Source organism: Panulirus ornatus, chromosome 10 (assembly GCF_036320965.1).
Source record: "Panulirus ornatus isolate Po-2019 chromosome 10, ASM3632096v1, whole genome shotgun sequence".
Taxonomy (NCBI): domain Eukaryota; kingdom Metazoa; phylum Arthropoda; class Malacostraca; order Decapoda; family Palinuridae; genus Panulirus; species Panulirus ornatus.
Genome location: NC_092233.1, coordinates 32,106,183 through 32,119,627, shown reverse-complemented (window position 1 = coordinate 32,119,627; position 13,445 = coordinate 32,106,183). Strand labels below are relative to the sequence as shown.

Sequence of the window (13,445 nt, the reverse complement as noted above, 5' to 3'; positions counted from 1 at the left end):
TACATACCTACACAGCTTTCCATGGTTTACCCCAGATGCTTCACATGCCTTGATTCAATCCACTGACAGCACGTCAACCCCGGTATACCACATCGCTCCAATTCACTCTATTCCTTGCCCTCCTTTCACCCTCCTGCATGTTCAGGCCCCGATCACACAAAATCTTTTTCACTCCATCTTTCCACCTCCAATTTGGTCTCCCACTTCTCCTCGTTCCCTCCACCTCCGACACATATATCCTCTTGGTCAATCTTTCCTCACTCATTCTCTCCATGTGCCCAAACCATTTCAAAACACCTTCTTCTGCTCTCTCAACCACACTCTTTTTATTTCCACACATCTCTCTTACCCTTACATTACTTACTCGATCAAACCACCTCACACCACACATTGTCCTCAAACATCTCATTTCCAGCACATCCATCCTCCTGCGCACAACTCTATCCATAGCCCACGCCTCGCAACCATACAACATTGTTGGAACCACTATTCCTTCAAACATACCCATTTTTGCTTTCCGAGATAATGTTCTCAACTTCCACACATTCTTCAAGGCTCCCAGAATTTTCGCCCCCTCCCCCACCCTATGATCCACTTCCGCTTCCATGGTTCCATCCGCTGCCAGATCCACTCCCAGATATCTAAAACACTTCACTTCCTCCAGTTTTTCGCCATTCAAACTCACCTCCCAATTGACTTGACCCTCAACCCTACTGTACCTAATAACCTTGCTCTTATTCACATTTACTCTTAACTTTCTTCTTTCACACACTTTACCAAACTCAGTCACCAGCTTCTGCAGTTTCTCACATGAATCAGCCACCAGCGCTGAATCATCAGCGAACAACAACTGACTCACTTCCCAAGCTCTCTCATCCCCAACAGACTTCATGCTTGCCCCTCTTTCCAAAACTCTTGCATTCACCTCCCTAACAACCCCATCCACAAACAAATTAAACAACCATGGAGAACATCACACACCCCTGCCGCAAACCTACATTCACTGAGAACCAATCACTTTCCTCTCTTCCTACACGTACACATGCCTTACATCCTTGATAAAAACTTTTCACTGCTTCTAACAACTTGCCTTCCACACCATATATTCTTAATACCTTCCACAGAGCATCTCTATCAACTCTATCATATGCCTTCTCCAGATCCATAAATGCTACATACAAATCCATTTGCTTTTCTAAGTATGTCTCACATACATTCTTCAAAGCAAACACCTGATCCACACATCCTCTACCACTTCTGAAACCACACTGATGCATACCATATATATATATAAAAAAGAAAACATAAAATAGCCCCCACATTGATCTAATCAACATTCAGATTCTGATTCCTGGATAAAACAGTTATAAGTAAATACCAGTTTCATAAATTTTCCTTCACTGTATACTTGTCTATTCATAGTTGTGATGCTCACAACAATTGATTTGAATTAAGTGTGGCTTACCTTATTTCCTTTCCATCTGGCTTATTAGGTACATACATTGCTATATTACCTTGTATGAGTTAGGTTCTATCTGCTCTGAATGTTTCCAACTGATCCAAGTTTGTTTTGTCTCTAATTTTCTCAGTGAGCCACGTCTGTCAGATTATTCTGGACTGGGTTGCTGTCCCAAGTGTATTTGTGGATGTAATCAATTCTGATTCTAGAGTTCTTACTTAATCTTTGTATATCGATACACATCATTTTCCAAGGATTAATTATTCCTTTAACTGTCCTCCACTGGTTCTTAAAATTTATTATTTTTTTTTTATACTTTGTCGCTGTCTCCCGCGTTTGCGAGGTAGCGCAAGGAAACAGACGAAAGAAACGGCCCAACCCCCCCCATACACATGTATATACATACGTCCACACACGCAAATATACATACCTATAAAGCTTTCCATGGTTTATCCCAGACGCTTCACATGCCTTGATTCAATCCACTGACAGCACGTCAACCCCGGTATACCACATCACTCCAATTCACTCTATTCCTTGCCCTCCTTTCACCCTCCTGCATGTTCAGGCCCCGATCACACAAAATCTTTTTCACTCCATCTTTCCACCTCCAATTTGGTCTCCCTCTTCTCCTCGTTCCCTCCACCTCTGACACATATATCCTCTTGGTCAATCTTTCCTCACTCATTCTCTCCATGTGCCCAAACCACTTCAAAACACCCTCTTCTGCTCTCTCAACCACGCTCTTTTTATTTCCACACATCTCTCTTACCCTTACGTTACTCACTCGATCAAACCACCTCACACCACACATTGTCCTCAAACATCTCATTTCCAGCACATCCATCCTCCTGCGCACAACTCTATCCATAGCCCACGCCTCGCAACCATACAACATTGTTGGAACCACTATTCCTTCAAACATACCCATTTTTGCTTTCCGAGATAATGTTCTCGACTTCCACACATTCTTCAAGGCCCCCAGAATTTTCGCCCCCTCCCCCACCCTATGATCCACTTCCGATTCCATGGTTCCATCCGCTGCCAGATCCACTCCCAGATATCTAAAACACTTCACTTCCTCCAGTTTTTCTCCATTCAAACTCACCTCCCAATTGACTTGACCCTCAACCCTACTGTACCTAATAACCTTGCTCTTATTCACATTTACTCTTAACTTTCTTCTTCCACACACTTTACCAAACTCAGTCACCACCTTCTGCAGTTTCTCACATGAATCAGCCACCAGCGCTGTATCATCAGCAAACAACAACTGACTCACTTCCCAAGCTCTCTCATCCCCAACAGACTTCATACTTGCCCCTCTTTCCAAAACTCTTGCATTTACCTCCCTAACAACCCCATCCATAAACAAATTAAACAACCATGGAGACATCACACACCCCTGCCGCAAACCTACATTCACTGAGAACCAATCACTTTCCTCTCTTCCTACACGTACACATGCCTTACATCCTCGATAAAAACTTTTCACTGCTTCTAACAACTTTCCTCCCACACCATATATTCTTAATACCTTCCACAGAGCATCTCTATCAACTCTATCATATGCCTTCTCCAGATCCATAAATGCTACATACAAATCCATTTGCTTTTCTAAGTATTTCTCACATACATTCTTCAAAGCAAACACCTGATCCACACATCCTCTACCACTTCTGAAACCACACTGCTCTTCCCCAATCTGATGCTCTGTACATGCCTTCACCCTCTCAATCAATACCCTCGCATATAATTTACCAGGAATACTCAACAAACTTATACCTCTGTAATTTGAGCACTCACTCTTATCCCCTTTGCCTTTGTACAATGGCACTATGCACGCATTCCGCCAATCCTCAGGCACCTCACCATGAGTCATACATACATTAAATAACCTTACCAACCAGTCAACAATACAGTCACCCCCTTTTTTAATAAATTCCACTGCAATACCATCCAAACCTGCTGCCTTGCCGGCTTTCATCTTCCGCAAAGCTTTCACTACCTCTTCTCTGTTTACCAAATCATTTTCCCTAACCCTCTCACTTTGCACACCACCTCGACCAAAACACCCTATATCTGCCACTCTATCATCAAACACATTCAACAAACCTTCAAAATACTCACTCCATCTCCTTCTCACATCACCACTACTTGTTATCACCTCCCCATTTGCGCCCTTCACTGAAGTTCCCATTTGCTCCCTTGTCTTACGCACTTTATTTAACTCCTTCCAGAACATCTTTTTATTCTCCCTAAAATTTAATGATACTCTCTCACCCCAAATCTCATTTGCCCTTTTTTTCACCTCTTGCACCTTTCTCTTGACCTCCTGTCTCTTTCTTTTATACATCTCCCACTCAATTGCATTTTTTCCCTGCAAAAATTGTCCAAATGCCTCTCTCTTCTCTTTCACTAATACTCTTACTTCTTCATCCCACCACTCACTACCCTTTCTAATCAACCCACCTCCCACTCTTCTCATGCCACAAGCATCTTTTGCGCAATCCATCACTGATTCCCTAAATACATCCCATTCCTCCCCCACTCCCCTTGCTTCCATTGTTCTCACCTTTTTCCATTCTGTACTCAGTCTCTCCTGGTACTTCCTCACACAGGTCTCCTTCTCAAGCTCACTTACTCTCACCACCCTCTTCACCCCAACATTCACTCTTCTTTTCTGAAAACCCATACAAATCTTCACCTTAGCCTCCACAAGATAATGATCAGACATCCCTCCAGTTGCACCTCTCAGCACATTAACATCCAAAAGTCTCTCTTTCGCACGCCTGTCAATTAACACGTAATCCAATAACGCTCTCTGGCCATCTCTCCTACTTACATAAGTATACTTATGTATATCTCGCTTTTTAAACCAGGTATTCCCAATCATCAGTCCTTTTTCAGCACATAAATCTACAAGCTCTTCACCATTTCCATTTACAACACTGAACACCCCATGTATACCAATTATTCCCTCAACTGCCACATTACTCACCTTTGCATTCAAATCACCCATCACTATAACCCGGTCTCGTGCATCAAAACCACTAACACACTCATTCAGCTGCTCCCAAAACACTTGCCTCTCTTGATCTTTCTTCTCATGCCCAGGTGCATATGCACCAATAATCACCCACCTCTCTCCATCAACTTTCAGTTTTACCCATATTAATCGAGAATTTACTTTCTTACACTCTATCACATACTCCCACAACTCCTGTTTCGGGAGTATTGCTACTCCTTCCCTTGCTCTTGTCCTCTCACTAACCCCTGACTTACTCCCCAGACATTCCCAAACCACTCTTCCCCTTTACCCTTGAGCTTCGTTTCACTCAGAGCCAAAACATCCAGGTTCCTTTCCTCAAACATACTACCTATCTCTCCTTTTTTCACATCTTGGTTACATCCACACACATTTAGGCACCCCACTCTGAGCCTTCGAGGAGGATGAGCACTCCCCGCGTGACTCCTTCTTCTGTTTCCCATTTTAGAAAGTTAATACAAGGAGGGGAGGATTTCTGGCCCCCCGCTCCCCCCGCTCTTAAAATAGTATTATTATTATTTTCATTATACTTAGTTGCTGTCTCCCGCATTAGCAAGGTAGTGCAAGGAAACAGACAAAAGAATGGCCCAACACACCCACATACACACATATATACATAAACGCCCACACATGCACATATAAATACCTATACATTTCAAAGTATACATACATATACATACACAGACATATACATATGTACACATGTATATATGGTTTACCCCAGACATTTCAAATGCCCTGGTTCAATCCACTGACAGCACATCCACCCCTGTATACCACATCGTTCCAATTCACTCTATTCCTTGTACGCCTTTCACCTTCCTGTATCTTATGGCCCTGATCACTCAAAATCTTTTTCACTCCATCCCTCCACCTCTAATTTGGTCTCCTCCTTCTCCTCGTCCCCTCCACCTCTGACACACATATCCTCTTGGTCAATCTTTCCTCACTCATTCTCTCCATGAGACCAAACCATTTCAATACATTCTCTTCTGCTCTCTCAACCACACTCTTTTTATTACCACACATCTCTCTTACCCTTTCATTACTTACTCGATCAAACCACCTCACACCACATACTGTCCTCAAACATTTCATTTCCAACACATCCAACCTCCTCGCAACCATATAACATTGTTGGAACAACTATTCCTTCAAACATACCCATTTTTGCTAAGATAATGTTCTCACCTTCCACAAATTCTTAAATGCTCCCAGAACCTTCGCCCCCTCCCCCATTCTGTGACTCACTTCTGCTTCCATGGTTCCATCCGCTGCCAAATTCACTCCCAGATATCTAAAACACTTCACTTCCTCCAGTTTTTCTCCATTCAAACTTACCTCCCAATTTACTTGTCAATCAACCCTACTGAACCTAATAACCTTTCTCTTATTTACATTTACTATCAGCTTCCTTCTTTCACACACTTTACCAAACTTAGTAACCAACTTCTGCAGTTTCTCACCTGAATCAGCCACCAGTGCTGTACCTTAAGCAAACAACAACTGACTCACTTCCCAAGCCCAATCATCCACAACAGACTGCATACTTGCCCCTCTCTCCAAAACTCTAGCACTCACCTCCCTAACAACCCCATCCTTAAACAAATTAAACAACCATGGAGACATCATGCACTCCAGCTGCAAACCAACATTCACTGGGAACCAATCACTTTCCTCTCTTCCTACTCGTACCCATGCCTTACATACTCGATAAAAACTTTTCACTGCTTCTATCAACCTACCTCCCACACCATATACTCTTAAGACCTTCCACAGAGCATCTCCATCAACTTTATCATATGCCTTCTCCAGATCCATTAATGCTACATACAAATACATCTTTTTTCTAAGTATTTCCACATACATTCTTTAAAGCAAACACCTAATCCACACATCCTCTACCACTTCCCCAATACGATGCTCTGTACATGCCTTTACACTCTCAATCAATACCCTCCCATATAATTTCCTAGGATTACTCAACAACTTTATACCTCCGCAATTTGAGCACTCACCTTCATCCCCTTTCCCTTTGTACAATGGCACTATGCACTTATTAAACTATGTACTCATTACATTTGTTGTAATATTTCTTGTTTAGAGCTAGATTATTCACGATTTTTCAAGGCCCCTTCATCTCAACCAAGTTGTGTTTTCATTGGTGTTTTAATCCCATTTCTGCCTGGACTTTCCTTATTTGGTTCTCCAATGAAAAGAGATTCCACTGTTTCAATGTGTGTCTGCAGGCAGCATATCCTGGCTAATAATTGTTGCGACTCCCATTCCCTCTTGGTATCCTCTTTCAATACTTCCATATTCTTGCCAATAGTGGTTCATGCCATCATTCTGTTTTGGTCTTATGTTGAAGCTGATATGTGATTTCTAAATACTACAATCTACATACTTCATACTCAAGCAATTCAATGTTTTGTTCTCGTGATGCATATCCATTAATTTCCCTTTTTCTCAACTGTTTTGAAGGCCATGTTCATTACAGTATAAATTTCTTTGGTACTGGTTTTCGTTATGCAATCTTCTATTGTGTTCAAATCTTCCTGTATGTCTATTATCATTTCTAAGGTGAGTTTCCTTCTTTCTCCTTCTTGCACCTCCACTGTTATCAATTTTGGTTACAGTATTTTCTAAATGTCTCACTATTATGGTTGTTTAACTATACATTTCTCACTTTTCTTACGCCCTTGGTATCATTTTTATTTTTATTTTGCTTTGTCGCTGTCTCCCGCGTTTGCAAGGTAGCGCAAGGAAACAGACGAAAGAAATGGCCCAACCCACCCCCATACACATGTATATACATACACGTCCACACACGCAAATATACATACCTATACATCTCAATGTACACATACATATACACACACAGACATATACATATATACACATGTACATAATTCATACTGTCTGCCTTTATTCATTCCCATCGCCACCTCGCCACACATGGAATAACATCCCCCTCTCCCTCATGTGTGTGAGGTAGCGCTAGGAAAAGACAACAAAGGCCCCATTCATTCACACTCAGTCTCAAGCTGTCATGTAATAATGCACCGAAACCACAGCTCCCTTTCCACATCGAGGCCCCACAGAACTTTCCATGGTTTACCCTAGACGCTTCACATGCCCTGATTCAATCCATTGACAGCACATCGACCCCGGTATACCACATCGATCCAATTCACTCTATTCCTTGCCCACCTTTCACCCTCCTGCATGTTCAGGCCCCAATCACTCACAATCTTTTTCACTCCATCTTTCCACCTCCAATTTGGTCTCCCCCTTCTCCTCGTTCCCTCCACCTCTGACACATATATCCTCTTGGTCAATCTTTCCTCACTCATTCTCTCCATGTGCCCAAACCATTTCAAAACACCCTCTTCTGCTCTCTCAACCACACTCTTTTTATTTCCACACATCTCTCTTACCCTTATATTACTTACTCGATCAAACCACCTCACACCACACATTGTCCTCAAACATCTCATTTCCAGCACATCCACCCTCATGCGCACAACTCTATCCATAGCCCACGCCTCGCAACCATACAACATTGTTGGAACCACTATTCCTTCAAACATACCCATTTTTGCTTTCCGAGATAATGTTCTCGACTTCCAAACATTCTTCAAGGCTCCCAGGATTTTCGCCCCCTCTCCCACCCTATGATTCTTATCCGCTTCCATGGTTCCATCCGCTGCCAGATCCACTCCCAGATATCTAAAACACTTCACTTCCTCCAGTTTTTCTCCATTCAAACTTACCTCCCAATTGACTTGACCCTCAACCCTACTGTACCTAATAACCTTGCTCTTATTCACATTTACTCTTAACTTTCTTCTTTCACACATTTTACCAAACTCAGTCACCAGCTTCTGCACTTTCTCACATGAATCAGCCACCAGCGCTGTATCATCAGCGAACAACAACTGACTCACTTCCCAAGCTCCCTCATCTACAACAGACTTCATACTTGCCCCTCTTTCCAAAACTCTTGCATTCACCTCCCTAACAACCCCATCCATAAACAAATCAAACAACCATCGAGACATCACACACCCCTGCCACAAACCTACATTCACTGAGAACCAATCACTTTCCTCTCTTCCTACACTTACACATGCCTTACATCCTCGATAAAAACTTTTCACTGCTTCTAACAACTTCCCTCCCACACCATATATTCTTAGTACCTTCCACAGAGCATCTCTATCAACTCTATCATATGCCTTCTCCAGATCCATAAATGCTACATACAAATCCATTTGCTTTTCTAAATATTTCTCACATACATTCTTCAAACTGATCCACACATCCTCTACCACTTCTGAAACCATACTGCTCTTCCCCAATCTGATGCTCTGTACATGCCTTCACCCTCTCAATCAATACCCTCCCATATAATTTACCAGGAATACTCAACAAACTTATACCTCTGTAATTTGAGCACTCACTCTTATCCCCTTTGCCTTTGTACAATGGCACTATGCAAGCATTCCGCCAATCCTCAGGCATCTCACCATGAATCTTACATACATTAAATAACCTTACCAACCAGTCAACAATACAGTCACCCCCTTTTTTAATAAATTCCACTGCAATACCATCCAAACCTGCTGCCTTGCCGGCTTTCATCTTCCACAAAGCTTTTACTACCTCTTCTCTGTTTAGAAAATACTCCCTTGGTAATTTTTATGATAAAAGCATTATCTATTGAGGCTTTGAGATGAGTGTACTTACAGTCTTCCCCACAGCTGGGGGTGCGATATTTGTTATACTTGTAACAAATTTCTGGTGTGACCAAGAAGATCTAGGATGGAATGAAGAAGGGTTTGGGGTATTTGAACCTTGAACATTCAGTACAGAGAAAGGCATGCATGACATAAACTGGACTAACATGGTATGTGTTGGATCAACTTGCTGTCAAAGGGCTGAATGAGAGCATAAGATGCATTTAAGGTAAATCACAGAACAATCTGTGGGGCTTTGCTGTTGATGGAAGGCTCTTCTTTTGGTGTGAGAACTTGGGAGTGGATAGACGCAAATGCTGCTGTTGTTCATTTGTTCCAGATGCTAAATTGCTAAGGTGGGACGAGCAATAAGGAAAAGAAAAATCTATAACATGAAACTCCTCAACATGTTCAGAAAATATAATGGAACAACTATTGACAACTGGAAATGCAAACACTGCCCATTAACATGGCAAAGCAATGGATGCTCTTATGGGAAGTTTGGTTGGGTGGGAATCATAGGGGTGAGACCCCTTGATATGTATTGGGCTGAGTAAAGTTGGTTTGGTTAAGTTAGGATTTGTGTCTAAATTATTCATGCTCACACTTTTCCAGTAATTCAAAGCACTTCCCTCATGTGTTGGGGGTTTAAAGCTGGAAGAATATTTGGTTATGGGACTTCCATGGCAAAAAACTCATCTTACGCACCAGATTCATCTTACTCAATAAAATCTACAATTCTAAACAAATTCAGTCAGAAAATATAACAAATATGATCAAACAAGTTTCCTTTAGTTAACCAGAATCCCTCATGAAATCATATATCACTTAGTTAACTTAAGCACTACTAGCCACATACCAGGTTAGACAGTGCAGCCTTTGTATGTGTTGCTACATATTTTGCTTTTATCACTGCATCACGGTGAGCTGTCATCATCATGGTATTGTAGTGTTGCCAGAACAGAGCATATCGACGATCACTATACCATGGGTCCTCTGAGCTCAATGGGCTTTCCCTCTGCTCTTTGTTATGCATCTGTAAGCATAATTTGGATCAGTAAGTGTTCATTGGAGTATATAAGAAAACCTTTGTGCAAGGCCCAACCTTAAGCTTGTTGCTAGACCTAGCATCTGTTACCTGTATTGAAACATAAGAATCAGTATTCCTATAATCCCTTTCAAAATCTTAAAACATAGAGCACCTTACCTCTTATTGTGTTATCAGATCTAAACACAGAAAATTTCTTCACATTTTTCCCAAAATCTTAATGAAAAATTCAGCCAAAATTTATGTCGTCAACTGGCTGGATACTAAGGCCATTCAATCCAGGGGCAGAGCAAAATTTCTGTTATCACTGAGATGGTTGCTAAGGCCTCATCAATCCACTGCATTCATATGAGAGTGACTGCTAATTCAACGTGTGTCCCTGCCTGTTGCTGTGTATACTTATCACCTATTGGGATATACTAAATGCATGGTGACTGAGGGGTAGTGAATGCAAATTGCCAGAATTAATTCTGATTACTTTTATCATGATGACATTAGCAAAAATGGAAATCATCAAGCATGAAAGGAAGACTAAGAGCTTGGACCTAAATATGAGCTCTCCATCATATAAGAGAAAGACAATAAATAATCTTAGAGGCAGGAGCAAACTCATATCCTTGCAAGCAAGGTCAGATTGCATGACATATCTTAACACTTCTATAATCTGTTCTCCAATAGATTAAGTTTCATACTTGATAAAAGCATTGTTCATTGGCATCACTATGTTAACAATGTTTTCACACCAAAATGTTACAGTTTCATAATTGCTCTGTTCATCATCAAAGGGAGGAAACAAATCTTTAAAGAATGCATAAAAACCTATAAATCCTCCCCTAACCTAGCATTTTCTGTTTTTATACTGAATTCAGTCTGCAGTGTTAGTGAAACCTTGTGCAGAATTTTGGTATGAAAACTTTAAAAATAGTTATGTACCCTAAAGTAACCATTCACATCACTTAGATGCAATGCTCAACTTATAATTCCTTTTTTTTTTTTTTTTTTTTTTTTTTATACTTTGTCGCTGTCTCCCGCGTTTGCGAGGTAGCGCAAGGAAACAGACGAAAGAAATGCCCCCCCCCCCCATACACATGTACATACACACGTCCACACACGCAAATATACATACCTACACAGCTTTCCATGGTTTACTTCAGACGCTTCACATGCCTTGCTTCAATCCACTGACAGCACGTCAACCCCTGTATACCACATGACTCCAATTCACTCTATTTCTTGCCCTCCTTTCACCCTCCTGCATGTTCAGGCCCCGATCACACAAAATCTTTTTCACTCCATCTTTCCACCTCCAATTTGGTCTCCCTCTTCTCCTCGTTCCCTCCACCTCCGACACATATATCCTCTTGGTCAATCTCTCCTCACTCATTCTCTCCATGTGCCCAAACCATTTCAAAACACCCTCTTCTGCTCTCTCAACCACGCTCTTTTTATTTCCACACATCTCTCTTACCCTTACGTTACTTACTCGATCAAACCACCTCACACCACACATTGTCCTCAAACATCTCATTTCCAGCACATCCATCCTCCTGCGCACATCTCTATCCATAGCCCACGCCTCGCAACCATACAACATTGTTGGAACCACTATTCCCTCAAACATACCCATTTTTGCTTTCCGAGATAGTGTTCTCGACTTCCACACATTTTTCAAGGCTCCCAAAATTTTCGCCCCCTCCCCCACCCTATGATCCACTTCCGCTTTCATGGTTCCATCCGCTGACAGATCCACTCCCAGATATCTAAAACACTTCACTTCCTCCAGTTTTTCTCCATTCAAACTCACCTCCCAATTGACTTGACCCTCACCCCTACTGTACCTAATAACCTTGCTCTTATTCACATTTACTCTCAACTTTCTTCTTCCACACACTTTACCAAACTCAGTCACCAGCTTCTGCAGTTTCTCACATGAATCAGCCACCAGCGCTGTATCATCAGCGAACAACAACTGACTCACTTCCCAAGCTCTCTCATCCCCAACAGACTTCATACTTGCCCCTCTTTCCAGGACTCTTGCATTTACCTCCCTTACAACCCCATCCATAAACAAATTAAACAACCATGGAGACATCACACACCCCTGCCGCAAACCTACATTCACTGAGAACCAATCACTTTCCTCTCTTCCTACACGTACACATGCCTTACATCCTCGATAAAAACTTTTCACTGCTTCTAACAACTTGCCTCCCACACCATATATTCTTAATACCTTCCACAGAGCATCTCTATCAACTCTATCATATGCCTTCTCCAGATCCATAAATGCTACATACAAATCCATTTGCTTTTCTAAGTATTTCTCACATACATTCTTCAAAGCAAACACCTGATCCACACATCCTCTACCACTTCTGAAACCGCACTGCTCTTCCCCAATCTGATGCTCTGTACATGCCTTCACCCTCTCAATCAATACCCTCCCATATAATTTACCAGGAATACTCAACAAACTTATACCTCTGTAATTTGAGCACTCACTCTTATCCCCTTTGCCTTTGTACAATGGCACTATGCACGCATTCCGCCAATCCTCAGGCACCTCACCATGAGTCATACATACATTAAATAACCTTACCAACCAGTCAACAATACAGTCACCCCCTTTCTTATAATTCCCCCTTATAATTCCTATACCACACAAATTTTCTAGGTTCAATCATATCTAACCAAGAAACCTACAAGCTACCCTAATCTTAGTTAGGTTGTTTAGATCATCAATTAAGCCCTGTTGTAAAACGATATGCAACAAATATATGTCAACAACTACACAACAGCTTTTCAATAAAACAGCAAAGAAAACCCTTAAAATTTCATACTTCCAATGATAACACTATGCCCTTAACCTCTTACCTTCTCTAGACATAAATTTACTTGAGATGAAAGGCCCCCCTAGATGTAAGTACAAACTGAGTTTCACACCCCTGTTTCAATGACACTGCCAAGCCTGGGTTGCTGCAGAGCTGGTAGTGCATGACAATCAACTCCCACAGTCTAGCACCCTCTAGCTATACCAAAGACAGAGTATTCCCATGAGTTTTCTAAGAAGGAAACTGAGTGGCCATTAGCTATATTCAGAGGACCAGGCAAACGATGAACCTGAATTGCTTGATGATGGTTATCTAT

General features: G+C 41.7%; 1 protein-coding gene across 4 annotated transcripts in view; it reads right to left on the bottom strand.

Annotated features, from left to right (window-relative positions):
- The window catches only part of LOC139750881 (gem-associated protein 8-like), a 68,673-nt gene that overhangs the window by 48,487 nt on the left and 6,741 nt on the right, over positions 1–13,445 (bottom strand). For all 4 annotated transcript variants that reach the window (XM_071665746.1, XM_071665748.1, XM_071665749.1 and 1 more), the window contains exon 2: positions 10,110–10,286. In XM_071665746.1, the coding sequence (XP_071521847.1) occupies positions 10,110–10,286 (177 nt within the window). The remainder of the gene's footprint in view (positions 1–10,109; positions 10,287–13,445) is intronic.